This window comes from Bos taurus, chromosome 8 (genome assembly GCF_002263795.3).
Source record: "Bos taurus isolate L1 Dominette 01449 registration number 42190680 breed Hereford chromosome 8, ARS-UCD2.0, whole genome shotgun sequence".
Classification (NCBI taxonomy): Eukaryota; Metazoa; Chordata; class Mammalia; order Artiodactyla; family Bovidae; genus Bos; species Bos taurus.
Window position 1 is genome coordinate 69,335,096 of NC_037335.1, and position 27,974 is coordinate 69,363,069.

At 49.9% G+C, this 27,974-nt stretch overlaps 2 protein-coding genes across 5 annotated transcripts; both read left to right on the top strand.

Moving 5' to 3' along the window:
* Positions 1–713: 713 nt before the first annotated feature.
* NPM2 (nucleophosmin/nucleoplasmin 2) lies at positions 714–16,368 on the top strand. Of its 3 annotated transcripts, none has more exons than XM_024995428.2 (9): positions 725–1,829; positions 2,029–2,108; positions 2,255–2,304; positions 2,507–2,632; positions 13,327–13,417; positions 14,524–14,678; positions 14,814–14,848; positions 16,010–16,039; positions 16,162–16,368. In XM_024995428.2, exons 2-9 carry the CDS (start codon positions 2,051–2,053, stop codon positions 16,181–16,183), a joined length of 567 nt encoding a protein of 188 aa, XP_024851196.1. In that variant the 5' UTR covers positions 725–1,829; positions 2,029–2,050; the 3' UTR covers positions 16,184–16,368.
* A 2,349-nt stretch (positions 16,369–18,717) lies between these two features.
* Positions 18,718–27,909, top strand: FGF17 (fibroblast growth factor 17). Of its 2 annotated transcripts, none has more exons than XM_024996237.2 (5): positions 18,718–22,287; positions 22,453–22,489; positions 25,436–25,613; positions 25,780–25,886; positions 26,935–27,909. In XM_024996237.2, the coding sequence occupies exons 1-5, from the start codon at positions 22,253–22,255 to the stop codon at positions 27,226–27,228; spliced, it is 651 nt and encodes a 216-aa protein (XP_024852005.1). In that variant the 5' UTR covers positions 18,718–22,252; the 3' UTR covers positions 27,229–27,909. The 2 variants fall into 2 exon arrangements, with proteins under 2 accessions (XP_024852005.1, XP_024852006.1); XM_024996238.2 differs by having other exon boundaries at positions 25,469–25,613.
* Positions 27,910–27,974: the final 65 nt, after the last annotated feature.

Here is a 27,974-nt window from a genome sequence, read left to right on the forward strand (position 1 = left end):
CTACTGATACAGCAACAATATGAATAAATAAATCTCAAACACATTTTGCTCAGCAAAAGAGGGCAAAAATACCCTGTATGAATCTGCTTATATGAAATTCTAGAACAGTCAGTACAAATCTACAATGTCAGAAAGCAGAGAAATGTCTAATGCCAATTAGTAAGGGGAGGATATTGACTGCAAAGGGAAACAAGGAAATTTGGTGGAGTACCAGAAATTGGAGAAGGCAATGGCACCCCACTCCAGTACTCTTGCCTGGAAAATCCCATGGACGGAGGAGCCTGGTAGGCTGCAGTCCATGGGGTCTCGAAGAGTCGGACACAACTGAGCGACTTCACTTTCACTTTTCCACTTTCATGCATTGGAGAAGGAAATGGCAACCCACTCCAGTGTTCTTGCCTGGAGAATCCCAGGGACGGTGGAGCCTGGTGGGCTGCCATCTATGAGGTCGCACAGAGTCGGACACGACTGAAGCGACTTAGCAGCAGCAGCAGAAATTGTAACTTGGCTGAGGTGATGGCTACCTGGTGTGTTGGTGGTAGTGTTGTTGTTTAGGCACTCAGTCGTGACCAACTCTTTTGTGACCCCGTGGACTCTGGCCCATCAGGCTCTTCTGTTTATGGGATTCTCCAGTCAAGAATACTGGAGTGGGTTTCCATTTCCTCCTCCAGGAGATCTTCCTGACCCAGGGATGGAACCCTCGTCTCCTGCATTGGCAGGTGGATTCTTTACCACTGAGCCTGGTGTATACATCTGTGAAAATTCAAATTATATGCTTTAAATGAGTACATTTTTGTATATGAGTTATTTCTCAATAAAGTCAGTATTTTTAAAAAATAAGCTCTTTCCTGCACAGTAGAAGCTCCACTCTAATCCAGGTTCCAGAGGGATTCCTCCAGCACCATTCGTGGAAAAGACTATGCTTTTTCCTTGATGCCTTTGTTGAAAATCATTGAAGCTTATATGTAGGTGAGAAGTTTCCAGGATAGAAGTGATGTAAAAGAACACAATGAGAGAGGTTCCTGTAAGTAATTCTGACTCCCAGAGGTATCACTTGGAGGAGGGGGTGTCAACCAAAAACCTGCCTCCTGTTCACTACCCCCACCCAAACATTTCAGTGCTTCACTGTGCCATGTGAACTGATGTTTGTTAAATGAGTGGCCCTCGTAGTCATGTGCCCCATGGTGTATTGCTCACCAGCTGCGTCTGCTGTCCCCTTCCTCATCCCCACTCCTTCCTGGCCTTGGGAGAAGTAAGCCTTTTGGAAACTGGGCTCTTCATCTTTGGGGACCACAGCCCTGGGGGTCCGGCACTCTGGGCCTGGGGAGAGGGCCACACTTGGCATGGAGGGAAAGGAAACAAGCAAACAAACAAGGCAAAGGAAGGGCGGACAAGGCTATGCTTCCTACCGGGTGGCAAAGCGTCTCCATGGAGGGCGCGGGCGGGCTCCCGCAGCAGGCCGCAGTCAGTCCCCATTAGTCAGGACCGCGGTTCTCACGGTACGGTCCTAGACCCGCAACATCCACCTCACCTGGGCACCTGTTTAGAAATGCTAATTTTCTGGATTCCTCCGTAGGAAACGGTGGAGGTGGGGCCTAGCGCTTGTTATTTTAACAAGCTCTCCAGGTGCTTCTCAGGCTCCAAGGGGAGGAAAGAGTGGAAGAACGGGATGGGGGCTGATTATACCCCTCCCGTGGCCCCTTCCCAGGCTTCATAACGACCCGCTGTGGGCCGGGCCCTCAGGTGAGGCCGCGATAAGGCCGGAGTAAGGAAGCCAGAGAGGGAAGCGATCTGAGGAGGAGGCGATGAAGTGACTGGAGTTAGGGACGGTGAGCTGGAGGAGAGGTTGCGAGAGGGCTCGGTCCCGCGGTAGGGTGGACCTGAGGCCGAGCACCGAGCCGCCTTCCCCGCAGGTGCCGGGCCCTCCACCTCGGGGTGCTGGGAGGGCCGGCGGGGCAACGCTTTCGCACGGGGCGCTCCGCGCGGGGGTCTCCAGCCAGGGGATTGTAATGGGCCTTTCCTCGGCAGCTGCTCGGCCCCCGCCCGCATCATGAATCGCAGTCCCATTAGTAGCACCTCCGAAAAGGAGACAGTAAGCCTGCTCTGGGGTGAGTGAGGCCCCAGGGTGTCCTCGGAGCAGCGGGCGTCCTGGTGGCGGGGGAATGTCTTGGGGGTAAGAGAGAGGGCTGGAGGGAGAGAGAGGACGCCTCTCTGGAGCCCGCCCTCCGCCATCTGTCTCCGTCTCCCTTCGCAGGCTGTGAACTAAACCAGGAGCGGCCGACTTGGACCTTCAAACCCCAAAAGGTGGGGAAGCAGGACTGTGTGCTGTTGCTCAGTACGGTGGGTACCGCTCTTCCGAGGAGGGGAGAAAGGGTGGGACAGGGAGGAGCCAGACACGCAGGAGCAGGTGGCATTGCCTGGTCCCCACAGCTGGAGCCAGGCTTCCCTCCTCCGCCCTCGCCCTGGGGGTGAGGAGGCGCCCTGCCCCTTTTCCCACCCCGCTCAGATTTCCCTGGGGGAGAAAGCCAAAGAGGAGGTGAACGTCGTGGAGATCCTGCCCTCGGCAAGCCCGGACGACAAGAAGAGGAGGCCCCTCACCCTGGCCTCGCTTCGGGCCTCGGTGCTCCCCATGGTGAGCTTCCCGGAGGGCCTAGGAAACCCTGGCTCCAGCCCGCGGAGGCCCTGCTCAGGCCTCACCCCTTGTGTGCAGACGTACACAAAGGTGGGGTACAGGCTCCTGCAGACCTACGGTCGGTGCCGGAGAGAAATACTTTTTGTTGTTTAGTCGCTAAATCGTGTCCCATTTATGTGACCCCATGGACTGTATGTAGCCCACCAGGCTACTCTGTCCACTGGAATTCCCAGGCAAGAATACTGGAGTGGGTTGCCATTTCCTTCTCCAGGGCATCTTCCCAACCCAGGGATCAAACCTGTGTCTCCTGCATTGGCAGGTGAATTCTATACCCATGAGCCACCTGGAAGGCCCTAGAGAGGCATATAGCCCAGCACTAAAAGCCTGGACTCAGGAGCAGGGAGCCAGGTTTCCATCCTAGTCCACTCCCTTTTAGGGGGGGAGAGGGGTGCTGTGCGCATTGAGTCCTAACCACTTGACAGCCAGGGAATTCTAGTCCACTCTTCACTAGTTGTGTGACTTTGGGCAAGTTAAATAACTTTTCTTCAAATCCCATTTTTCAACTGTTTACTGCTGGTGATCGTATACTGTTGGTAATTTACACACTGTTTATGTATCCAGAAATCCTCACTTCTGGTCATTTGAGTTTTCTGTGTAGATCTTTGTGAATAATGGCAGTTTTTGTATTTGTTTTTTTTAATCTGGTACACGGGCTAGGACCTCCAGTATAATAATGGATAAAATGATAATGGTAGATATCCTTGTTTCATTCCTTTAAAAAGGAATGCTTCTCACATTTCTCCATTCAGTATCAAGTATGTGCTAGATACCCTTTGTCAGGTTAAGGAAGTCTCTGTCTAATCCTACTCTATTTTGAAAAATTGACTTTTCTTCTTTTTAATCATGATTGGTTATCGAAAGTGTTTCTATTCATATGATTAGGGCACTCTCTCCTTTAATCTGTTAATGTAGTAAATTATAGTAATAGAATAATATTAAACCAACTTTGCATTCCTGAGATAAACATTACTGATTGTATTATAAACTTCTAGATTTGCTGTGTTAATAAGACACTTTTTTAAAACTTACACATACTCATAAGTGAGCTTGGCGTATAATAAATTATATTCTTTGAATGTCAAAGCATGTTAGCCTTATGAACAGAGGCATGAAGTGTTCCCTTCTTCTCTGTGGACAACAGTGATTTGAAGACCAGGGTTATCTGCCCTTAAAGATCTGGGAGGTTGATGTGTAAAACTGCCCTTAAACCTATTTTTTTCTCTATCAAGATCTCCCTAGATCTATCCATTCCCATAGTTTTACAGACCACCTATACAAATGAAACTTGGAAATTTATCCTGTAAACCCAGCCTCTCTCGTGCTCCAGATACTCTGTCCAGCTCAATACGTTAACAGTTATCTGATAGTTATCCCTGGTGGGTCAGCCAGTAAAGAATCTGCCTGCAATGCAGGAGACCCGGGTTCGATTCCTGAGTCAGGAAGATCCCCTAGAGAAGGAAATAGCTACCCACACCAGTGTTCTTGCCTGGGAAAATTTATGGATAGAGGAGCCTAGTGGGCTATAGTCCATGAGGTCGCAAAGAGTTGGGCACAACTGAGCAACTAACACTTCAATAGATATCACAAACTTAACCTATTAAATCCAAATTCTTAATTTTTATGTATGACCTCTTCCCCCATCCCCAAATCTGATATCCTCCCAGTAAATAGCTATTTAGAGTAGCCATAGCTAGGACTTCAGAAAACTATATTGAATAAAAGTGGTGAGAGTGGACATCCTTGTCTTGTTCCCGATCTTAGAGGAAATGCTTCCAGCTTTTCACCATTGAGTATGATGTTAGCTGTAGGTTCAGAAATGGTATTTTAAATTTTTATTTTATTGTTCAGTACTAGCGTATAGTTATATAAGTGGCTTTTGTACTAACTGACCTTGCTAAATTTGCATATTAGTCCTAACAGCTTTTTATGATGCCACCGAATTTGCTTTGTGCTTATTCATGCCATCTGTGAATAAAAGCAGTTTAACATCTTCATTTTCTATCTCTATACCTGGCATTTCTTTTTCTTGTCTTACTTCACTGACTAGGACAGCAAGTACAGTGATGAATAAAAGTGGTAAGAGCAGGACTTTCCTTGCCTTTTTCCAGAGGGCAAGTATTCAGTCTTTTACCATTCGGACAGATAAAAGATTTTTGTAGATACCCTGTGTTAGGTTTAACAGTTGTATTAGTCTTTTTCAAGACCCAGATCTTGGCTTCATCCGTCTTTCTCTATTGTTTATCCATTTTTGTATTTAATCTATCTGTTGTTAATTTCTTTCTTCTGTTTTAATTTGATCTTTTTCTGGTTTCTTACAGCATAATCTTATATTATTCATTATGAATCTTATATTATTTTTTAGACCTTTTTTGGATATAAGCATTTCATGCTGTGATTTCCTTCTGAGCATCTTTCTGGCTTCATCCTACCAATTTTGCTAAGAATATTCATTTTAATTTAGTTCAAATTATTTTCTAGTTTTATTCTTCACTCCCTGGGGTACTTAGAAGTATGTTTGCTTTTTAATTGCCAAATAATTAGAGATTTTCCATTATTCATTCTTTAATTGATTTCTATTTTAATTTGATTGTGGTATGAAAATATACGTTATTCGATTTCCATCTAAATAGGGTTGTGACTTATTTTATGGCCCCTAATATATTCTGTCTTGGTGAATATTTATTTATACTTGAAGGACATGTGTTCTCCTGTGGTTGGGTATATTGCGATGTAAATGTTGATTATAATCATCATGTTGGTTGATGATTTTGTGTGAGCCTTCTATATCCTTACTCATTTTCTGTCCACTTGATCTCTTAGTTCCTGAAAGAGGAATATTGAAGACTTCAACAACAATTGTGTCTTTTTTCTATTTCTCTTTTTGATTATCAGTTTTGTTCCATGTATTTTGAAACTCTTTTGTTAGGTACATCCTAATACATTCTGTGTTTCTAAGATTATTAAATCCTTTTGGTTAATTGATCCATTTATCATTATGAAATGTTCCCTTTTTCCCTGACAAATATTTTGAAGTCTACTTAGTCTGATTAATATAGTCAGTCTAGCTCTCTATATTAGTGTTTGTGTATTTTTCCTATTCTTTTATTTTGTTATTTTACTGAAACCTCTGTATCTGTATGTATAAATTGGATTTCTTTTCTATAACAGATAATTGAGTTTTACCTTTTGTTTTTTTTATACTTTGATCATCTGACTTTTAGAGCATTTGCAAACTTTTGAGCATTATTTCTTCAAATATTTTTTTTCTGTTCCATCTCCTCCCTCATCTCTACTGAGGAATCCAATTATCAATACCTGCCCCACACTTCATTTCACTCTGTGTTCTTAAAGTATTTTTCCTGTGTATTTCATTTTGGATCAGTTCAGTCCAGTCGCTCAGTTGTGTCAGACTCTTTGCGACCCCATGAATCGCAGCACGCCAGGCCTCCCTGTCCATCACCAACTCCCGGAGTTCACTCAGACTCACGTCCATCTAGTCAGTGATGCCATCCAGCCATCTCATTCTCTGTCGCCCCCTTCTCCTCCTGCCCCCAATCCCTCCCAGCATCAGAGTCTTTTCCCATGAGTTTTGGGTAGTCTTTATTTCATTTTGGATAGTCTTTATTCAATGTCATTTTTCTTTTCTTACACAGTACCTAATTTGCCGTTAATCTCATTAGTGTATTTTCATCTAATTAGATGATAAATCCACAGATCTAAGAAATTCTATGAACCACAGTGTGTCTTATAATCAAATTGTTCAAAACCAGTGATAAGGAGAAAAATCTTAAAAGCAGCCAGAGTTAAAAAGGCATCTCACGCAGGGGAACGAAGACAAGGATGTGAGTAGATTTCTCCAAATAATGCAAGCTAGAGGACAATGGGAAAATATTTTCAAGTGTTTGATCTTAACTATCTGTTATTATATTCCTCTTTTTAAAATTGTTAGTAGTGCTTATCATCTTTCCTATTTTCCCTTCGTTTCAATCACTGGGTATTATCCTTTTTTTCCTTTTCGAAGAATAAGCTTTTGATTTTGTTGATTGTTTTCCATTGTTTCCTTATTTTCTATTTCATTAATTTCTCTGGTTATCTGATTTTTGGCTTGCTTTGTTCCTTTTTCTTACTTCCTGAGTTAGCTATTTAGTCCATTCATGTTCTAGCTTATTTTTTCCAAGTACATTTTGTTTATTTATTTTGAATACTATAAATTTCCCTCTGAAGATTTTTTAACTGCATTGTTTAATTTGTGTTTTGTGATATTTTCACTATTTTATTTTAAATGTTTTCTGATTTCCATTATGATTCTTTTTTGTTTTGTTGGGGTTTTTTGTTTGTTTTGCCCATGCCTCAAAACTTTCGGAATCTTAGTTCCCTGACCAGAGATCAAACCCACACCCCCTGCAGTGGAAGCATGGAGTCTTAACCACTGGACTGCCAGGGAATTCCCCCCGTTACAATTTCTTATTTGATGCATGAGTTACTTAGAATTTTTAATTCCCAAAGATATATATATATACATATATATATGTATATATATAAATTCTGTGGTATTTGAAACTTGATTTGTGGTCTTACTACAAGGTAGTATTATAGGATTATATGTATGTCCATTAAATCAAGCTTATATAGTCAAACCTATATATTTTTTTTCTCCCTGATCTGTTGATTACCAAAAGAAACGTGTTAAAACTTCCTACTGTGATTGTGAAGTTTCAGTAGATTCTTCTCATAATTTTGTTTACTTTGTATATGCTTATTCTTCAATTGAAAAAATTTTTAGATAATTACAGATTCACATGCATTTATAAGAAAAGATACTGAGAGATCCCTGTATGTTTTGCCCAGTTTTCTCCAGTGGTAACATTTTACAAAACTGTAATATAATGTCAGAGCCAAGATATTGACGTTGATACAATGCATGGGTATTGTTCTATACTACTTTATCACCTGAGTTTCTTTTTTTTAATTTTATCTGTCTGTTTTGGCTGCACTGGGTCTTTGTTGCTGCGTGGGCTTTTCTCCAGTTGCAGTGAGTGGGGTTACTCTCTAGTAATGGTGCACAGGCTTCTCATTGCCATGGCTTCTCTTGTTGCAGAGAAGCCTGGGGTGCACAGGCTTTACCCTAGGTAGTTCAGCTCTTGGGCCGTAAAGCACAGGCTCAATAGTTGTGGCCCACAGGCTTAGTTGCTCTGCAGCATGTGGGATCTTCCTGGACCAGGGATCAAACCTGTGTCTCCTGCATTGTCAGGAAGGACTCTTCACCACTAAGTCACCAGGAAGCCCTCACCTAAGTTTTATATCCACTATCGTAGCCAAGATACAGATATCATAGCCAAGTTTCAACAGCCCAGAGATCCCTCATGTTTTCCCTTTATAACCACACTCACCTGTCTCCTGTTTCCTCACCCACCCTCAATCCTGGCAACCACCAGGATTTCTAAAATATGGCCATTGAAACATAATCAGACATATGTAACTTCTTAAGAACTGGGTTGGCTTTTCCCCCCTCCTCAGCATATTTCCTGGAGATTCATCCAAGTTGTGTGGTATTTTTTATTGCTGACTGGTATTCCATGGTACAGAAGTACCACAGCTCAACCAGTCATCTGTGGAAAAACTAGTCTAATTCCAGTTTGGGGCTCTTAAAAATAAAGCTTCTATGAACATTTGTATATAGGTTCTTATATAAGCCTGTTTCCATTTTTTCCTGGGATAAAAGTCCAGGAGTGCAATTGCTGGGTCATATGGGGTGGTTGCACATGTAATTTCTTAAAACTGCCCAACTGTTTTATAAAGTGACTGTACCATTTTGCATTTCTACCAGCAACGCATGAGTGACTGAGTTTCTCTGCATCCTTACTGACATTCATGTTGTCACTATCTCTTATTTTAACCATTCCAATATGTGGGCTTCCCAGGTGGCAAAGAACCTGCCTGCCAATGCAGGAGACACAAGAGACATGGGTTCAGATCCCTGGGTTGGAAAGATCCCCAGGAGGAGGGCGTGGCAATCCACTTCAGTATTCTTGCCTGGAGAATCTCGTGGATGGAGGAGCTTGGTGGGCTACAGTCCATAAGTGTGCACAGAGTCAGATACAACTGAAGCGATTTAGCATGCAATATGTGTGTAGTTATGTCTCATTGTACTTTGATCGCATTTCCTGATGGCTAATGACGTTGATGGTCTTTTCATGCAGTTTTTGCCATCTGTATGTTCAGTTAAATGTTCATGTCTTTTGTTCATTTTCTAATTGTATCGTTACTGTTGAGTTTTGCTAATTCTTTACATACTGTAGACCCTAATCATTTGTCAAATACATGGCTTGCAAATATTTTCTCCCCAGGTTACAACTTGTCTTTTCATCCTCTTCATGCAAACTTTTACAGAATAAAAGTTTTTAATTTTGATAGGGCCCATTGTATTAATTTTCCCTTTTATGATTTTTGATGTTAAGTCTAAGAATGCTTTACCTAGTTTGAGATCATGAAGGTTTTCCATGCTTTTTGTCCAAAAGTCTTACAGTTGTACGTTTTACACTAAGTCCGTGATTACTGTCACATCTGCCATGAGGTTTCGGTGAAGGTGCATTTCTTTGCCTGTGGACGTTCAATTGCTCCAGCTCCATTTGTCAGAAAAGCTTCCTCCCTTTCATTGATTTCGCACTTCTGTCAAAAAGGTTGCAAGTATTTGTGTGGACCTATTTCTAGGTCTTATGTTCTCTTGGTGTCTGTGTCTATCCCTCTAATATCACACTGTCTTGATTACTGTAGTTTTATGTATGTCCAGACTATGTTGATGCATATAATTTACAGGTTTATCTTTCTTGTAAAATTGTTACCTTCCTTGTATAATTGAAAATATTTTCCTCATCTAATTCTTTTCTTTATGTGGTGATCTTCTTTATCCCTAAAATGCTTATGGAATTAAAGCCTGTATTGTTGTTGTTGTTCCGTTGCTAAATCATGTCCAATTCTGCCACTCCATGGATTGCACCATGTCAGGCTTCCCTATCCTTCACTATCTTCCCAACTTTGCTCAAACTCATGTCCATTGAGTCAGTGATGTTATCTAATCATCTCATCCTCTGCCGCCCCTTCTCCTCTTGTCCTGAATCTTTCCCAGCATTAAGGTCTTTTCCAAAGAGTCAGCTCTACCAGGAAGAGAACCCTCACCAGAAACTGAAGTGGTCAGCACCTTGACCTTCCCCTTTAAGACTGTGAGAAAAAAAATTTCTGTTGTCTAAGCCCCACCCAGCCTATGGTATTGGGTTGACCAAAAATTTAGTTTGTTTTTTTTCCATAAGATGTAAAAAACAAAACAAAACAAAGAGTCAGCTCTTTGCATCAGGTGGTCAAAGTATTGGAGCTTCAGTATCAGTCGTTCCAATCAATATTCAGGGTTGGTTTCCTTTAGGATTGACTGGTTTAATCTCCATGCTGTGCGAGGGACTCTCAAGAGTCTCCTCCAACACCACAAAGTCTGTATTGTCTGATAATTATTTTGCTTCCCGGGTACCATTAAAACATTGACAATGTCATTCCATTCTTCTGATTTCTGATCTTGCTGTTGAAATCCTCAGTCTGTCTGATTATTGTTTCTTTTTTGAAGATGTGTCCTCTCTAGTTGATGTTAAGATCATCTCTCTGTTCTTATGTGTCATTTCACCATGATATGTTCAGGTGTGGGTTCATTTTTATTTACCTGTTCATGGCTGAGGATCTGTCTTTGATTGTTTCTGGAGAACTCTTGGTTGTTATTTCTTGGAACACTGACTCCATCCTCTCCAGTCCCTAACTCTGATTGGATGTACAGTGGACCCTGTCATCTGTCTGCCATGTTCGGTTCTTCATATTTTATTCGTCTCTCTCTCTCTCTCTCTCTCTGCTGCATACTGGGCTTTCTATCCAGCACTTCTCCAGCTTATCAATTCTTCTTTCAGCTGGTTTACTCTGCTTTTTAACCATTTGTTCACTTGATTTCAATGCATATGTTTTTTTATTTAAATTTATTTTTAATTGGAGGATAATTACTTTATTGTGTTGGTTTCTGCCATACAGTAACATGAATCAGCCATAGGTATACTTATGTCCGCTCCCTCTTGAACTTCCCTCCCACCCTCCTTGCATTCTGCCCCTCTAGGTTGTCACAGAGCACCAGATTTGAGCTCCTTGTGCCATACAGCAAATTCCCACCAGCTATCTGTTTTGCAATAGTAATGTAAGTGTCAATGCTGGGCTCTCATTTCGCCCCACCCTCTGCTTCCCCCACTGTGTCCGCAGTCTGTTCTCTCTGCGTCTCCACCGCTGCCCTGCAGTATTTCAGTGCTTACGATGTCTAGAAGCTGCTTTTGGTTCTTTTTGTTTTTGTTAATATCTTGTTCTTATGGTTCTGATTCCTATTTTACATTTATATAAATATATTCCTACTTTATATTTATATTGGTTTTCATCAAACTTATCTCATGTTGCTTAGGTCGTTATTCTTTCTCAGATTCATGATTGTACTAGGCCGTCATTTTGTTTCCGTCTGGTACCTCCAGCAGCATTGTTCCTCGTGTGTTTTGTAATTTTAGATGGTGAACTCATCTTCCGGTTGGGTTTGGTTCTGTTTTCTGAAAGAATTCTGCATGAAAAGAACTCAGTCTCCCAAGAGACGGGTTTCATTTGCATCTGCCATTTGCCCCAGATATATCACAAGCCTAGGATTTTTATACAGCTCTTTTAACTTGGCAGTCACCACCAAGTAAATTCAGACTTGGTGTAAGTGAGAGGTACAACCGCAGCTCCTAGCTTCTCACAAGAGACTGTTATCTCACATAGGAGTTCTTGCTTCCCTCCTTTGATGGTGGGTCGTTCCTTGTTGGATGGCTTGGGGTCCTTCAGTCCACTCTCCTCAATCCTTTACTGAGATGTAGCCATTTGAGGATGCCAGCCTGCATGAGGGGGCTCCATTACAGCTCCCCTCTTGAGCCCAACCCCTTTGTCTCCTGTCCACACGAGTGTTACAGCCCAAGGACGTTTTCCTCTTTTGGGAGCCTGTGCTGGGTCATCTTTCTCTAGTTGTGAATGGAGGTGGCTACTCTTGGCCATGGTGTGCGGGCTTCTCATTGCAGTGGCCTCTCTTGTTGCCACTTGGCTCTAGAGCACAGGCTCAGCATGGGCTTAGTTGTTCTGTGGCATGTGGGATCTTCCTGGACCAGGGATGGAACCAGGATGCATTGCAAGGTGGATTCTTGACCACTTGACCACCAAGGAAGACATCTTCCCTTCTGCTGCGGCATCAGCCCCTACAAGGGCTGCTCTTCTTTCTGACCATGGGGAGCCTCTTTTCTGTCTTACTGTTCAGGCAAGCAGCAAAAACATCAAATTACATTTTGTCCACCATTTCTAGGTGTTTGTGGCTGCAGAGTTTGTTTTCACTTATCTGCTCCCTATCTGAAATAGGAACTCTAATTTCTCTAAGCCTCAACTTCCTTCTCTGTAAAGTAATAGCACCTCCTTTGTGGGCTCCTTGTGAAGATTTAAATAAGATAAATGAGGTAAAATGCTTAGCATGGGGCCTGGCTCATAGTAAGAACTCAAGGAATTTAAGTATCATTATTGTTACTCTAGAAAACTTGCAAACTTTGGAAAAGTAGAAAGAAAATCAATACAGTATTGTACTGTGCTTAGTCACTCAGTCGTGTCCAACTCTGTGATCCCATGGACTATAACCTGCCAGGCTCCTCTGTCCATGGAATTCTCCAAACAAGAATTCTGGTGGGTAGCCATTCCCTTCTCCAGAGGCTTTTCCCAGCCCAGGGATCAAACCCTGGTCTCCTGCAGGTGGATTCTTTACTGTATGAGTCATCAGGGAAGCCCTTTAAGACAATAGTAAACTATAACATAACTTTGCATCTGCTTTTCTCATTCGATCAGTGCTTTAGTCAGCTTGGCTACCATCACAAAATACCAGAGTAAGTGGTTTAAACAGCAGACATTTCTTTCTCACATCTCTGGAGACTAGAAGTCTGAGATTGGGGTACCCACATGGTTGCTTTTTGATCAGGGACCTCCTCCTGGCTTGTAGATGGCCACCTTCTTTCTGTGTCCTCACACAATCCAGGGAGAAAGCAAGCTCTCTGGTCTAGCCTTCTAAGGGCACTAATCTCATGATGAGGGCCTTGCCCTTATGACCTCATCCAACCCTGATTATGTCTCAAAGGCTTCATCCTCAGTTACCATCACACTGAGGGTTAGGGGGCTTCAGTGGGAGAATTTGAGGGGATGCAGTACAGTCCATGGCTATAAGATTTCTCTGTTTAACAGCTGCCCCCTAGCTTGGAAGCCCACCTATGATCTTGGCAGGAATGAAATGATCAGATCCATGTTCTTCTCTGACAGAGTCCACCTCAACAGGGAAGGCCAGGGGGTTTGAGAGTGCAGAAGGGTTCAGGGAACCCCTGAAGTGTGTTGGGGAGGGGAGGGAATAAATCGAGTATTTCTGCCTGAGGCAAGCTCCCCCACCCCCCATCTCAGGTGCCAGGTCTCAGTACCTTGTCCTGTCTCCCCCTCCTCCCCTCGCCCTGCCCCTCTTCCTCCCCCTTCTCTGCCTCTCCTTCCCTCCCATGCCCCTCCATCTCCCCCTGCAGGTCGTTCTGGGGTTGGAGTTTTCCCCTCCAGTCACGTTCCAGCTCCGGGCTGGCTCTGGACCTGTGTTCCTCTGTGGCCAGGAACATTACAGTAAGTCCAAGCTTGGACCCTAGAAAGGTCTTCGAGTACAGTGCCCAACACAGGGACAAGGACAGATGTAAGAGGTCCTCAAACACTTGATAGATTCTTGAATGGTTAGAAAAGATTGCCAAGGCAACAGGATCACCAGCAGCCTCGACCGAAGGCGTGGGCACAGGTCTTAGCCCTGGTTCTCCTTTACCTCTCCACCACATCCTCTGTGGACCACGGACCCCTCAGCTGTAACACCAGGGAGGGTGGGGGTATACTTGGTTTCATCTTCCAAGACTAGTTGTAAGGAATACATGCCGTATTCAGGAAAAGCACTCAACATAATTCCTGGTAGCAGCACACATTTAAACATTACCTGCAATGAAGTATTGTTGTTTAGTCCCTGAGTTGTATCTGACTCTTGGTGACCCCATGGACAAAGCCCACCAGGCTCCTCTGTCCATGAGATTCTCCAGGCAAGAATACTGGAGTGGGTTGCCATTTCCTTCTCCAGGGGATCTTCCCAACCCAGGGAGCAAACTCACCTCTCCTGCATTGGCAGGCAGATTTTTTTACCACTGAGCCACCTGGGAAGTATTGAGCTGGTCAAAAGTTCCTTCAGGTTTCCTGTATGCTGTTATGGAAAAACCCAAATGAACTTTTGGCCAACCCAATGTGGAGCTGTAGCAGTACCATGGTCCCCAACAGATGGCTTTGTTTGTCACGTCCCTTTAACTGCCTTCTTCTCTGTCCAGTGGTGCCTCTTTCATCAGGGTTCTCTCCTGCTCCAAACCCCAGGCAGGTTCCACCTCCCTCAGGATCAGACCTGAGCTCCTTGGCTGCTGTGTCCCCACCCTCCCCCTCCTCCTCTCACATGCTCCTTCCTGGCATGCATCCCCTTCCTGCCACCAGAGCTGTACCTCACCCCGTTCCCCCACCCTCCTGCCACGGCCTCAGCCTCACCCACTTGAGCTGCGCTTTGTCAGGGAGGCCAGAGAGTGTCTGCGGGAGGCGGGTAGGCAAATGCTTCCCACTCCCAAACTGGGAGATCTGGGAATGGGAGCTGGGCAGAGATCCCAGGGCCCCGAGGCCCTGCCCCATCTCCCATGCCATCACTGACATTTCAGATCGATTCTGGGAGGAAGTGGAAGAGGAGGATGACGACCTGGAGGAGGAGGAAGATGATGACGACGACGATGAAGATATTGATATGTTCCTGGAGGAGACGCCCGTCAAACAAGTGAAGAGGCTGGCGCCCCAGAAGCAGACAAGTGCTGCCAAGGTGAGGGAGGGGTGCCCCAGGGCTCCCCAGAAACCTGGGCAGAGGCTCCAGGCAACCCCTGCCAAGTGCTCAGCCCGAGTCTTCTCTGGCCCTGGCCTCGCCCAGACTCCCCCTAATGCTCGTGTTGGTTTCCAGGAAAAAAAGGTGGAAAAAAAAGAAGAGGCAGTAAGGTAACTCTTTCCATCTATTAAATTAGCCACAATTAGTATCTCTTTTAACTGAGATACACAGTGCTTGAAAGAGAATGCTACACGTGTGTGCAGGTGTGTGGTACGCGGGGGCACGGTGGGCTGCTACTGTCGGTTGGCAGAGCCTTTTTGAAAGGATTAGCAGTTCTCTTCTGATTTCATTCCACTTATGGCAGTTCCTTCCAAAGAACCCCATCTGAAATATGGGGGAAATTATTCCCAGGTGGCTCTGCCTGCCAGTGCAGGAGATTTGAGTTCCCTCCTTGGGTCCGGAAGATCCCCTGGAGAAGGAAATAGCAACCCACACCAGTATTCTTGCCTGGGAAATCCCATGGACAGAGGAGTCTGGAAGTCTACAGTCTATGGGGTCACAAAGAGTCCAACACAACCTAGCAGCTAAACAACATATGCACTAAGAAACTTATCACTTCATTATCCTAATAATAGTATAAAATGGAAGCATTCTAACATCCGTCTATGTAACAATTGCTTAAACTGTCACGTCTTCTCAATGGAATGCAACATAATGCCCACGAAGAATATAGCAACCTGAAAAGTGTTTATGGAATTCAGAGAACAGGATATTATTTTCATTTTATTTCACATGTTTTCAGAACAAAAAAGTTCTGAAGGGAAACAAAATTAATATTCGTAGGAGGTAAAGAAAATTATAGGTAGTTTATTTTCATCTCTATTTGCTATATTTTGTGCAAGGTGGTTAACATCTTTTATGATAAAGAAATATTTGTGTCTTATACACAAATAAAGTAGATAGAAGTTTAAGAAGAAAAAAAAAACATCTTGTTTGAAAAGAGTCAGGAACTTCTACTGGTGGTCCAGTGGTTAAGACTCCATTCTTCCACTGCAGGGAGCACGGGTTTGATCCCTGGTTGGGGAACTAAGATCCTGCATGCTTTGTGGCACAGCCGAAAAATAAAAAAAAAAAAAAAAATAGAGAGTTGGTCCCTGGCAGGTGACAGGTGGAGAAGTGAACCTCTAAATCACAGTCCCTGCTTCCTGTAAGTGTCCAGGGCTCAACTCTGCAGCCTGGGCTCTAGTACAAGGGCCTGAGGCTATTGGCATGGAGCTGAGTCTCTCTCTGATCCATATTCCCACTCCGTTTCCAACCCCACTCCATTCCAGACACCATCTTAAAGGGAGCCCTGCTGGAAAGTGAGTATTGCTAAGAGGCTGTCCTCCTGGGGAAGTGGGGATGGTCTCTGGGAAGGCGCTAGGATCGGGAGGGGGTGGGACACTGGAGCCCCCCTTCTCTCCTATGCCAAATCCACACCCAGACCTAAAAAGCCAGGACGTTAAAAAGAGATGAGGAGCCAGGAGCGCCTGACTGCAGTGACCAAGGGAGGGCCCGTGAGACCACCGTGCTGAGTCTGAATGTGATGGACACAATGGGGGGGGGCAACTCAAGAGCCTCTCACCCCAACTCTCGGCTGCTGCAGGAAGAGCCCTGACTCACAGTCACAATAAAGTTTGCTTTGCTAGGACCTTGTTTCTGCAGTGTCTCCCTGTCCTGAAAGTGAAGTCGCTCAGTCGTGTCAGACTCTTTGCGCCCCCATGGACTGTAGCCTATCAGGTTCCTCCGTCCATGAGATTTTCCAGGCAAGAGGGCTGGAGCGGATTGCCATTTCCTTCTCCAGGGGATCTTCCCGACCCAGGAATCGAACCTGGGTCTCCCGCGTTGCAGGCAGATGCTTTACCGTCTGAGCCACTAGGGAAGCCCTCCCTGTCCTAGCCGGCTGCAATGAGCCCACATGTCCAGCAGAGGGAGGCCTTGTGCCAGCACACCCGGGCATGCCCACACCAGCCAGCTGTGCTCTGCTCTTTACCTTCCTGTCTCTCCTTGGCATCACCCCCATCCCCACCTTTGGGGGGAAGAACCAAGTGCCTCAGTCCCTTCCCTAGCTTTGGGAGAAGGAGCTAGAGCTGGGGTGGGTCTTTCTGCGTCCATAGTCCCTTCTGGCAGGGCCTGGCTGTCCAAGATACACAACTGAGGGGTGATAGCTGCCCACCACCCCCCACCAGGAAGGGGCCAGCCTGCATCTCAAGGGCCCGGCCTAGACCTGCTCTCCCAGGTCTGCGTCCTGTTTGAGGGGAGCTGCTCACAGGGTGAAGGTCTGTGTCAGTCTGTACCTTCAAGGGAACCTCCCAAGTAGGGAGACAGGCAGGCTTCCTGAAGCCTATAGAAAGTCTCTTCCAGAAGGTGGGCATTGAACACTTTCAGCTCCCAGGCTAGCATTCCCTGAGGGCAGCAGCCAGAGCCACAAGAACAGGGCTCAGTAAATTGCTGGCTTGAGGCCAACAGAGGATTGGAAGGGGGGTGAATGACTCATTGCCTGGCTCTGGGCTGCTCCCAGCAGCCTGCAGAGCCACTTTGGAGCCAGGTTCAACCATGGTGACACGCAGGTGGCTGTCCCGTTGGGGCCTACTTGCACAACCTCTCTGAGCTGCTCCCTGCCTCAAATCGGCACCCCACTGGCCAGGCTGAAGTGGACCAATGGGAAACTGGCTCTGCCCTCCCTCCCTAGGACCCCCCAAGTATGGGTCCCAGGAGGCTAGAGGTCTCTGAACACCTGCATCAGAAGGACAGGCTTCAATCTCCCTATTCAGCTTCTCTTGATGCCAGAAAGAGGTAGAGGTGGGCAGGGCTGGCGTTGTTTTTTTTGGCTGTGCTGGGTGGGTGTTCAGTGCTGTACGGACTTTTCTCTGGTTGCAGCCAGTGGAGGCTCCTCTCGTTGCCCTGCTCGGGCTTCTCCCTGCAGTGGTTTCTCTTGTTGCAGAGCGTGGGCTCTAAGGCATGTATGCTTCAGTAGTTGCTGGTCACAGGCCCTAGAGCACAGGCTCAGCAGTTGAGACACATGGGCTTAGTTGCTCTGCAGCATGTGGGATCTTTCCGGACCAGGAATCAAACCCATGTCCCCTGCATTGGCGGGCAGATTCTTCTTCACTATACCACCAGGGAAGTCCAGGGCTGGCATTCTTGCTTCTGCTTTCTACACCCCATGAGGCAGATGCGAATTTTGTCCTGCCTTCTAACAAGGGAGAACAGGGCACTGACCTCAGTCACCCAGAGTGACAGGGGACATCAGGTCTGGCTTCAGGTAGGCAGCTGGCACTGACTGTGGCCTCATGCCACCAAGATATGGGGTGGGCAAGACAACTTCCTTCAAGTGGCCTAGAGTCTAGTGGAAATGAAGAGCCAACAATGTAATTTCAATGACCAACAAGCACTGTGGAGGAAGTAGAACAGGCTAATTTCTATGGTGGGGGTAGGCTGTTTAGTTAGATCTGAGAAGGTGCCTCAAAGGAGACCATGGACAGGAAAGGGATGATGGGTACATGTGGAGCTGGCAGAAGGACATTCCCAGGAGCAGAGGGTGCAAAGGGCCAGAGGCAGAACAAGCACAGAGATATGGGCAGAAAGAAGGCTGATGTGATTGCAGTGATGACACTGTTAGCTGGGCACTGCTCTGAGTGCCTTCAGTGGATTCATGCCTTTAATCCTCACTACTCTGCCCAGAGGAGGGTATTATTAGCCCCATTTCTCAGATGTGGAAAGTGAGGTACAGAGAGGTTAACTTGCCCCAAAGTCACACAGCCAGGATTCAGGCTCAGATAGTCTGGCCCTGTTTTTAACCACCCTGTGGGTGAGAGGGAGACATGAAACTTGGAGGGCATTAGGAAGTCTCAAACTGAGAACAGGGGTTAGAGTTGAGTCCGTGCGTAACTGGAGCCCAGGACGGGCAGCTTCAGAGCTCAGTTATAGCAAAGCCCATGTTCCCCTCAGGGCCTTCTCCCCTGCTCCAGCCTCAGGCAAGTGCCCCTGTTCTCCTTTCCTCTGATTCAGCCACAGGCAGTCAACAGCTAGACTGCTGATATTTGATTTCCACGTGCTGGCTGGTGGTGGGGATCAAATAGCAAAGATGGGGGGATCCGCATTGCTGCAGAGGCCTTTGCCCTTCACCCTTCCTCAGCCCAAGCTCTTCTGTTTGTCAACAGGAAAGGGGTGGGCTGAGGTCGAGCAGGTGGTGACGAGGGGCAGGCCTGCAGGTGGCCGCCTGTCTGCACAAGCTGGGCTGCTAGTGGCAGGCGTGAGACGTCCCCCCGCTGGGGGGTGTTGAACTTGGCACTAGGGGATGGGATTAACCACCAGGGCCCAGGCTACTTCTCACTCCCCTTAGCACCTCCTGCCACCCCCCATAAATGTTAATGAACTCTACCCTTCTGGCCCCTCCCAGCTCCCTCGCATCAGGGGAGAAAGTCAAAGTTTAGGTAGACTCAGGCTGGACTACATAAGAGGGTCTCTGCCTCTCTCTCCCTCATTCCTGTAGCTCTTGACCCTTTGCAGGAAGTGTCCTTCCTCTTAGCTGATGTGATGGATGGTAGTTTTGACATCATCGCTTGTGGCCATTTCCTTTTGAAAAATTAGGAAGCTGAGACCAGAGAGGTGAAGGAACTTGCCACAGGTCACACAGCCTGGAACGACCTGGGCCAGGGAAGAGGGACAAAATTCAGAGGCTAGGCCTGAAAGATTCCTCACTTGGGGCCCATCACTAGGGTTCCCATGGGGTAAAGAAGCAAACAGAGTCAGAAACCAGGCCTGCAGGTGCAGAATAGGAAGGGACGAAGAGCACAAACAGGCTACCCAGCAGTGCCCCAGAGTCCCTGGCACCAGCCCCCTGGCTGAGCCCCAAGGCCAAGCTTGACAGCGGGCATCTGTTACCATGGAGACCCAGGCTGGGCTGGGGGCTGGCCAGTTAGAGCAGGCCCTTCCCCCACTGACAGGAACCAGGCTCTCTGGCTCAGAGACCTTGGACCTGGATGGAACTCCTCACACCCGGCTCTCCTCACTGCCTTCCATTCCCCGAGCTTACCCCACCACCTCAGACCCCAAGTTTAAGCCTCTCCGCTCTTACCTGTGAGTCCTAGGGATTGAGGTCAGAAGAAAGTAGCTCTTAATACTCTTCCAGGGAGTAAGAGCAGGTGAGGATGAGGGCATGGCTTCCATAGAGGGAGCCGGCACCAATCACAGTGGAGAGTTAGAATTGGGATGTTGCCATGGGAGAGACAGAGTTTAAATGGGGCCCCCAGTGATGGTGCCAATGTGGAAAATGGAAATAACCAGGGGGACTATTGGCACCTTGTCTAAGGTACTGCGCTGCTAATTAGCTGGGAGACCCTCTCTGGACCTCGCGGGTGAATGAGGAGGTGGGACCAGATGAAGAATCTCTTAAGATCCCTTCCAGTTTTGACATTCTTTCTGATTGCTTCCAGGGCTTCCCAGGTGGCACAAGTGGTAAACAGCCCACCTCTCAACACAGGAGACATAAGAGACATGGGTTCCATCCCTGGGTCGGGGGGAAGATCCCCTGGAGGAGGAAATGGCAACCTCTCCAGTAACCCTCTCCAGCCTGGAGAATTTTATGGACCGAGGTGTTGGGTGGGCTACAGTCCATATGGTCACAAAGAGTTGGACACGACTGAGGTGACTGAGCACGCAAGCACGCATGCTGACTGCGTCCAACCCGGGGCACATAGTTAGAGACATCAGAGCCGGGGGACAACACTGCACCACCCAGGCCAGCTCAGGCTCAACTCACCCTTGAGCCCCCAGCGGGGTGCCTGGGGTGGAGCTGGGAGTGAGCATGGAGTTGGACCCGAGGTGTCCCTGCTTGTTGGTGAGTGGGGAGGGGTGGCAGACAACTTTGTGGATTGTTCCAGCTCAGGAAGGTGAGAAGGAGGCCTGAAGGTGAGAGTTTCTCCCTCTGCCTCATCTCTTTAGGTAAATAAATCCCCAGCCAGCACTTCCCCTTCTCTTCCCAACCTGGGGGCACTGTGACTTCCAGGGAGCCTAGAGCTGAAGTGTGAGCTTCCCCCAGAGATGCCCCCTAAGCACTAGCCCCCTCCCACAGCCACCATCAGCCAACTTCTGCAGGGAAGGAACCCTGGTGTAGAGTCCCTGCTCATCAGCTTCCAGGACCGGGGATATTGGGTCATCTTGAATGGGTGCTGTGCTGGGCCGGGAGGGCGTGGACACAGTAGAAAGAATGCATGTGGAAGAGAAAGAGCAGGGACTTTGGAAACCTGACCACATCATTTGCTAGATGGGTATGTGGATGCATGTTAGTCGCTCAGTCATGTCTGACTCTGAGACCCCATGAACTGTAGCCCACTGAGCTTCTCTATCCATGGGATTTCCCAAGAAAGAATACTGGAGTGAGTTGCCATTTCCTTCTTCAGGGGATCTTCCCAACCCAGGGATTGAACATGGGTATCCTGCAGTGCAGGCAGATTCTTCACCATCTGAGCCACCAGGGACTAGCTGGGTGATCCTGAACAAATGACCTATCCCTGTGCCTCAGTTTTCTCACCTGCAGAATGGGGTGATACTTGGCATGGTACTGGGCAGTGTGGGACCACTGGGAGGTTGCTGGGCACTTTATCCCAGACAGCTGCTGGGGGATGAGAGGAGGAGGCAACAGGCTCCTCTCAGCTCCCAGAGGCACTAGAGATGGCTTCTGGCCTGGGGGGAATGCCAACTGGGGCCCAGAAAATATATCTCTGGCTTCTGCTTAAGCGTGACCATCTCACTGGGTCCTCTAACATCCCGAGGCATCACTGTGCCCATCTCTCAGAGGAAACTGCGGAGACCCAGAGGCAAGTGGCTGATGCCTGCTCTCCTCCAGGGGATCCACCCAGAGCCCCAGCTGTGCGGTCTCCCTGCCCCTGGCTCCCAAGTTGGAGCACCCCCTATTTGCTGCTAGTCTGGAGAGCCTTAACCCCTCCTTCCCCGTGACCAGACAGCAGATAGGGGGAGCAAGGGGTGACAGAGGCAGTGGAAGTGCCTAGCCAAGCCCACCTCCTGCCCCCTGGAGGGAGGTTCCTCCTTTTAAGGCTGCTCCTGGTAATTTCCACCCAGAGAGCCAGAATCAGCGACCCCAGGCCTGGACTGATTGATACCTGTGGCTCACCCTTGGGGAGGTGGGCCAGGAGGAGGAGAGAGGAGGAGGGGCCCTGCCGTTGAGGTCCTTGAGGGTCTGGAACAACGCAGGAGCCTGTCTGCCTGATCCAGGAGCCCCCATCAGCTCCATCCTCTGCGCTTGGGTAGCCCCCCCAGAGGCTGGCAGCGCCCCGCCAGTGGCTGCTTTGCAGGGAAGGTGGACTCCTCACACCTCAGTCTCCCAATTATACCCTCCTCCCCCTCCCCTCTCCGCCCCTCTCTCCTCCTCCCCTCCCTCTCCTCTTCTCCACTGAAAACCTGTGGCTAGAAGAGACCTTGGCTTCTCTGGGACTCTGCCCCTGGGGACTGCCCACATCTGCTCCTGACTTTGGGGGCAGGAGGGCAAACGGCCCCAAGAAATCTCTCCGGCAATGGGAGCCGCCCGCTTGCTGCCCAACCTCACACTGTAAGTGCACTGCTCTCGACCCCGCTGTCTTGTTGCCATTTCCAGCCTTGGGGGCAGACTTAATGGTCCCGGGACTGCCACGAGGACTGCGGGGTGGGCACCTGGTGTACCCTTGGGCTGGCTGTTTTGGCACCCACAACCAGGTCCACCTTGTCTCCCACACAGGTGCCTGCAGCTGCTGATTCTCTGCTGTCAAACTCAGGTAGGTGGGCATCCCCCCACTACCCCCACCTAGCTTTTTCCCATCTCTCTCACCCTACCAATGCGGGGGTGGGGGTGCAGTCTCCTTTCGGTGGACAGAGGCATATCCTAGCCTCTTCCCGGTGCAGGAGTCTCTGAGGTTTGGGGGGCTGGAATGGCATGGGGTAGGAGATTTGGGGATTGACAGACGTTTTCATTTCAGCCCAGTTCCCCTGGGGTCTCTTCCGCTCCCTCCATCCCTCCATCCCTCCACACTGGGTTCCCCCTAAGGCTAAATGCACAGGGGCAGCCAAACCTGAGGGATGGAGCCTGGGAGTGGTCGGAAGAGGGCGGAGGTGATGGCTCAGGTGAGGCTTGTATCAATACTTGCAAGTTCCCCAGAAAGGACAGGTTTCCATGCAAAACCACCTGTGTGCACCACGCACCCCACCCCACTCCCACCAACACAGATGTCCTGCCAGTCATAGTCCTGGGGGGCATCTCGTGGGCACTCAGAATGCCCAGCCAGGGCAGGCGACTCCTTACCTATAGGGCAATGAGGTCAAGCCCAGAGGTTTGTATGGCACAAGATTCAAGGGTTTGCTTCTCCACACCCCCCAACCCCAAGTCAGCCTCCCCCCAGCCTCAGCCCCCGTGCAAGGCTCGGTCCCTTTTTGTGATCCTCCATAAAAGTGCAGCTATTAAAATGCACTGGTCCAGAACCGCTCTGGGGAGACATCTCTTGGCTTTCCCAGGCCAGAGGCCGGCTTCCCTTCATAGCCAGTGGGGACTTTTTTTGAAGGTAAATGCCTTTTCTCTGAGCGAGGGAAAGGGGCTGCCTTTGAAGCGGTGGGGGGGTGGGAGAGAGAGAGACACCCCCCCTTTTCCTTCCCCCTTTTGCTCTAGCCCCCGTTCCAGGCCTTTTGCTTCACACATCCAGGGAGAGCAAGAAGAAAGCCCCCAGCCCAGCCAGGAGGGGGCTGGGGGTGGGCCCAACCTGTTCAGGAGGGGGAATTAGCACAATGGTGCGGCTGGCCAAGGCGTTTATGGCCTGGCTGAGGCCCCATTCAGGACTCCAGGAAGGTGGCAAAGCTGTCCTTTCCCCCTTGAAGTGCCCCCTCGCCCCCCTTGGTGGGGGGCCAGCAGGCCGGACCACAGCCATGCTTGAGGAGCCGTCTGACAAGCAGCTGTCTGCGGCAGGGGAAGGGGAGGTCCCCCACACCCCCACCCTGCAGCGGGAACATGAAAGGGACAGGCCAGGTCCCACGGGGAGAGCGACTTGTGGGCTGTGGGCTGTTGGGGGGGCGTGGGGCTGCTTTTGTGCAGGGCTAGAAGGGGGATGGGGAGAGGAGGGGGTTTTGGGGAGGGGGCCCCCTCTCTGCTCCTGACCTGGAACAGACAGACAGAAGGAGGCTGCCCGCCAAGAGGGGCGGAGGGTCTGAACCTGGGCCAGGAGGCTGGGGCTGGGGACGGGCCGGACCCCCTCCCCCTGGCACGGAAGGCAGGTCCCCCACCCCAAATGCTGGCCTCGGGTTTTCTCAGGGCCGTGGAGAAGTGGGATGGGCAGACCCTGCTCTCACGGGCTGGGGTCGTGGCAACACTCCCGGGCTGTGGGGAGCTGGGGTCTGCCCTGGGCAGTGACACACACACATGAAGGGTTAACCCTGCGCAGGTTCCCGAAGGTTCCGCTGTCAGCCTGGAGCTGCTCCCTCACCTCCCGCTTCCTCCAAGCTGATACTTCCCACCCCTTCCTCCAGGAGATACAGGCCCCTTACAGATGCGGGGGCTGGGGGGTCTAGCTCTGTCCAGATGGTTGCGATTGAGCTGGGATCAAGGTGGACTCAGGAATCGGGCATGGAAAGGCTGTCCCAGCACAGGCCAGCAGGATCCATGTGGAGAAACATTTTAGAGCTAGAGCCGGAGCTGTCAGCTGGGAAATGTCATCCAGGTGTGCACCTTGCCGGAGAGTGAGCAGGCAGGAAGTGGTCTGCTTCTCTCCCATTCAGCGCTGCAGATGGATAAGGAGAGACCAGGCTGGAGAAGGCACTTGTCCTGGCTTTGTATGGAGCACAATGCATGGTGGCAACAGCCCCTTTCCCCGCTGGGGAAGCAGTAGGAGGCAGTATCACCCCCGCCTGGCAGGCGGCCTCCCAGAACATCCCCTGGGCCCCCACTGATAGTACCTCTCTGCCTTCTTCCACGAAGGAGGCCTCTCAACCCTAGAGCAGGGAGGAATGCTGGATGGGGCAATGGCTTCTCCAAGGGCCCTGAGCACCCAGGGGGAGTGCCAGGGGAGATGGGTGTGAGCTCAGGAGTTCTTGGTTAGCAGTGTAAAGAGGTGTAAAAGAAATGCTTCCAGGGGCCCAGCAGGAGCTACAGAGAAGAGTCTTAGTGTCCCCACAATGGTCCATAGACCAGCTGCTGTGTGTGCACATACATGTGTGGGAGCGTGCACACATCTATGTGTGTGCATGTGCTAGGCATGGGCTGTGCAGAGGACTGGGGAGAAATCTGGTCACCCTGGCTAACAGAACCAAGCCCCTGACATTTTGGAAAAGGGACAAGCTCCCATCCTAGAGGCAGGGCAGGGATCTGTCACTAACCAGCTATGTGGCCCCATGCACCTCCTCCCTAGATCATGGAGATCATATAGCACCAGCTTGAAGCTTCCTTCCAGCTCCCAGGGTCACCATTCCAGACCTGAACTGTGTCCCCAAGTGTCCCTTGAGCCTGGGCAGCTACCAGTCCTCTGCTTCAGGGCAGATGAGGACCCAAGAGGTCATGATGACTGGCTTACACACTGGCCTGGGAAGGTCACGGCCAAGTGCCCCCTTCCCCCACCCCCCCTACTTCACAGGGCAGATGACCTGCCCCCACCACACTCACCTCCGCACCCCTCCCCCGGATGGACCTGCGGTGGTGTCACCCAAAGCAAATTGACACTATTTTTCCCTTGGTAACCGCAAAGGGGGAGAATCACCCGTCTCCTAATTTTAACCAGTACGTGAGGGACCAGGGCGCCATGACTGACCAGCTGAGCCGGCGGCAGATCCGTGAGTACCAGCTCTACAGCCGGACCAGCGGCAAGCATGTGCAGGTTACCGGGCGTCGCATCTCCGCCACCGCCGAGGACGGCAACAAGTTCGGTGAGACCCAGCCCTCCTGGGAGGCCACCCACACCCCTGTCTAGCCTCGCCTGCTCCAAGGGCCTCCCCATGCCCCTCACCCCCACCCAAATTCAGAAGTCAGGCCCCCTGCTGCACCCCTGGGCTGGCAGCCCCAATGGACGGAGGTTTCTCCCCCTCCCCACAGCCAAGCTCATAGTGGAGACAGACACGTTCGGAAGCCGGGTGCGCATCAAGGGGGCTGAGAGTGAGAAATACATCTGTATGAATAAGAGGGGCAAGCTCATCGGAAAGGTGAGGCCTGGGGGACAGGGAGTAACAGATGAGTCCGTCTTCCTGGGGTGAGGGCAGGCCGGGTCCCGCAGCATCCCACCACCCTCTGCTGGGCCCCACCCAGGACTGTGACTTCTGCTCTCACCCCACCATTCAGCCTCTCTCTGATCCCTTTAGTCCCTGTGGGTCTAGAAGCCCTCTGAGAACACTGGCTGATCCATAAGGATCCTTGGCTCTGGTTTATGAGGTAATTTCTCAGTATAGTGAGGAAGAATTTTAGCACCTACATCACGTGCCAGCCCTCGTGTTGAGGGCTAAGGGCTGATCAGTGTTGAGAAGGCCAGAAGTTCCCATCTTAACCCTCGCCCAAGGTAAGTGCAGTCCACAGGCTCCAAGTGGCAAAATTCATACTAACCACCTACTAGTGTAACCGCTAGTCACTCTCTCTGTAATGGTGGGTCCAGAGTTGTGCAGGGAAAATTCCATTTCCTTTTGCATCAGCCCATCCTGCATTCTGATTCTGGCTGTTCTCAAATATTTGCTTATTTTTGTCAAGTCTCAGTCTTCTCATCTGTAAAATGGGCATAGTGTCAAGATTATCTACAGAGCCAGATGGGTGGATGCCTGGTTCTTGACATGGTGTTCTACACACGTTTACCCCTTCTTTCCATCACACTGTTGCCTACCCTCCCTCCACCCACCAACACCATTCACCCAGATCGAGGACTGTTCTGCTTTAGGAGTGCCCACTGAGTATGCACTGAACTGCATAGTTACCTTGATCATTACACCCAGCTGGATAAACCAAGGCTCAGTCTGGCTACATACCTTGCTCAAGGTGTACAACTTAAAGGACAAGGTTGTATTTAAGTTCAGATCCGACATCAGCAAAGTTTGTTCCTCCCTCCACCTCTGCCTCTCCATCAAGGGTGCCCACCTCACCAGGCAGACATTCTTGGGCTCCCAGTCTCTGTGGTTCTCTCCTTGGTCCTATAACACAGGCCCATAAGGCAGACGCCAGCCAGGGTGGGCAGACAAACTCCCCTTCTCTCCTTCCTACCCCCGGCAGCCCAGCGGGAAGAGCAAAGACTGCGTGTTCACCGAGATCGTGCTGGAGAACAATTACACGGCCTTCCAGAATGCCCGGCACGAGGGCTGGTTCATGGCCTTCACACGGCAGGGTCGGCCCCGTCAGGCCTCCCGCAGCCGCCAGAACCAACGAGAAGCTCACTTCATCAAGCGCCTCTACCAGGGCCAGCTGCCTTTCCCCAACCACGCCGAGAGGCAGAAGCAGTTTGAGTTCGTGGGCTCGGCCCCTACCCGCCGGACCAAGCGCACGCGGAGGCCACAGCCCCTGACGTAGTGGGGACCGGGGCTACCGCCCCTCACTCTCGGGCTTTCCCATTCCCCTCCCTTCCTAATCCAAAGACTGGGCTGGGGGTGGGGGCCGGGGAGCCAGAGCCCCCAAGGGGGATGCTGAGGACCACCGAGCATCACAGCCACCCTCCCACCCCACCCCCGCTGGAAAGGGGCAGGACTGCCACTAACTAGGGCGGCTCCCCGAGGCCCACGCTGGAGTCTCCCCTGAGGGTGGGGCGGGCCCCCGGGAAGGAAGGTAGAAAAGTCAGGCTCCCTGAACCGAATGGGAAAGTCAGCGGATTCAAGGCTCCTCAAATTCTCCTCCCCGCGTCTCCCTCAGTCTGCCCCCAGCCTCCGAATTCCTCCTGGCCAGACGGTAGGAAGAAAAAAAAAGAGGGAGAAAAAAAAAAAAAAGAGGGCTGGCCATTCTTCACATTCCACTACCCAGGCCTGCACCCCATCCCTCAACTCTCAGCCCCGGAATAAAACCATTTTCTTGCAAACAGGTTATCTGAAGGGGCGCGGGGGAACGGCAAAACTGAACTGGGGACAAACTGGGACAAACTTCTCTCCGAGAGGAGAGGAGGCGAGCGCACAGGCCCGGGCGTGGTGCGACAGGTGGAGGCCGGCTGGGCCCCACACGTCCCCGCAGGGGCAGGGGACACGGACAGGGGCAGCCAAGAGGGAGGGATGGCCTGCAGGCCCCGCACCTCCACCCCGCGGGAGGCTGGCGGCCCACGGCGCGCCCCT

Excerpts from the sequence above, each read along its gene's own strand:
- NPM2 (XM_024995428.2), top strand. The coding sequence starts at position 2,051 with ATGAATCGCAGTCCCATTAGTAGCACCTCCGAAAAGGAGACAGTAAGC. Across the intron at positions 2,633-13,326 it reads GGGCCTCGGTGCTCCCCATG|GTCGTTCTGGGGTTGGAGTT; the intron begins GTGAGCTTCCCG and ends CTCCCCCTGCAG. Across the intron at positions 14,849-16,009 it reads AAAAAAGAAGAGGCAGTAAG|ACACCATCTTAAAGGGAGCC; the intron begins GTAACTCTTTCC and ends ACTCCATTCCAG.
- FGF17 (XM_024996237.2), top strand. The coding sequence starts at position 22,253 with ATGGGAGCCGCCCGCTTGCTGCCCAACCTCACACT. Across the intron at positions 25,614-25,779 it reads CGAGGACGGCAACAAGTTCG|CCAAGCTCATAGTGGAGACA; the intron begins GTGAGACCCAGC and ends CCCTCCCCACAG. Across the intron at positions 25,887-26,934 it reads GGGGCAAGCTCATCGGAAAG|CCCAGCGGGAAGAGCAAAGA; the intron begins GTGAGGCCTGGG and ends TACCCCCGGCAG.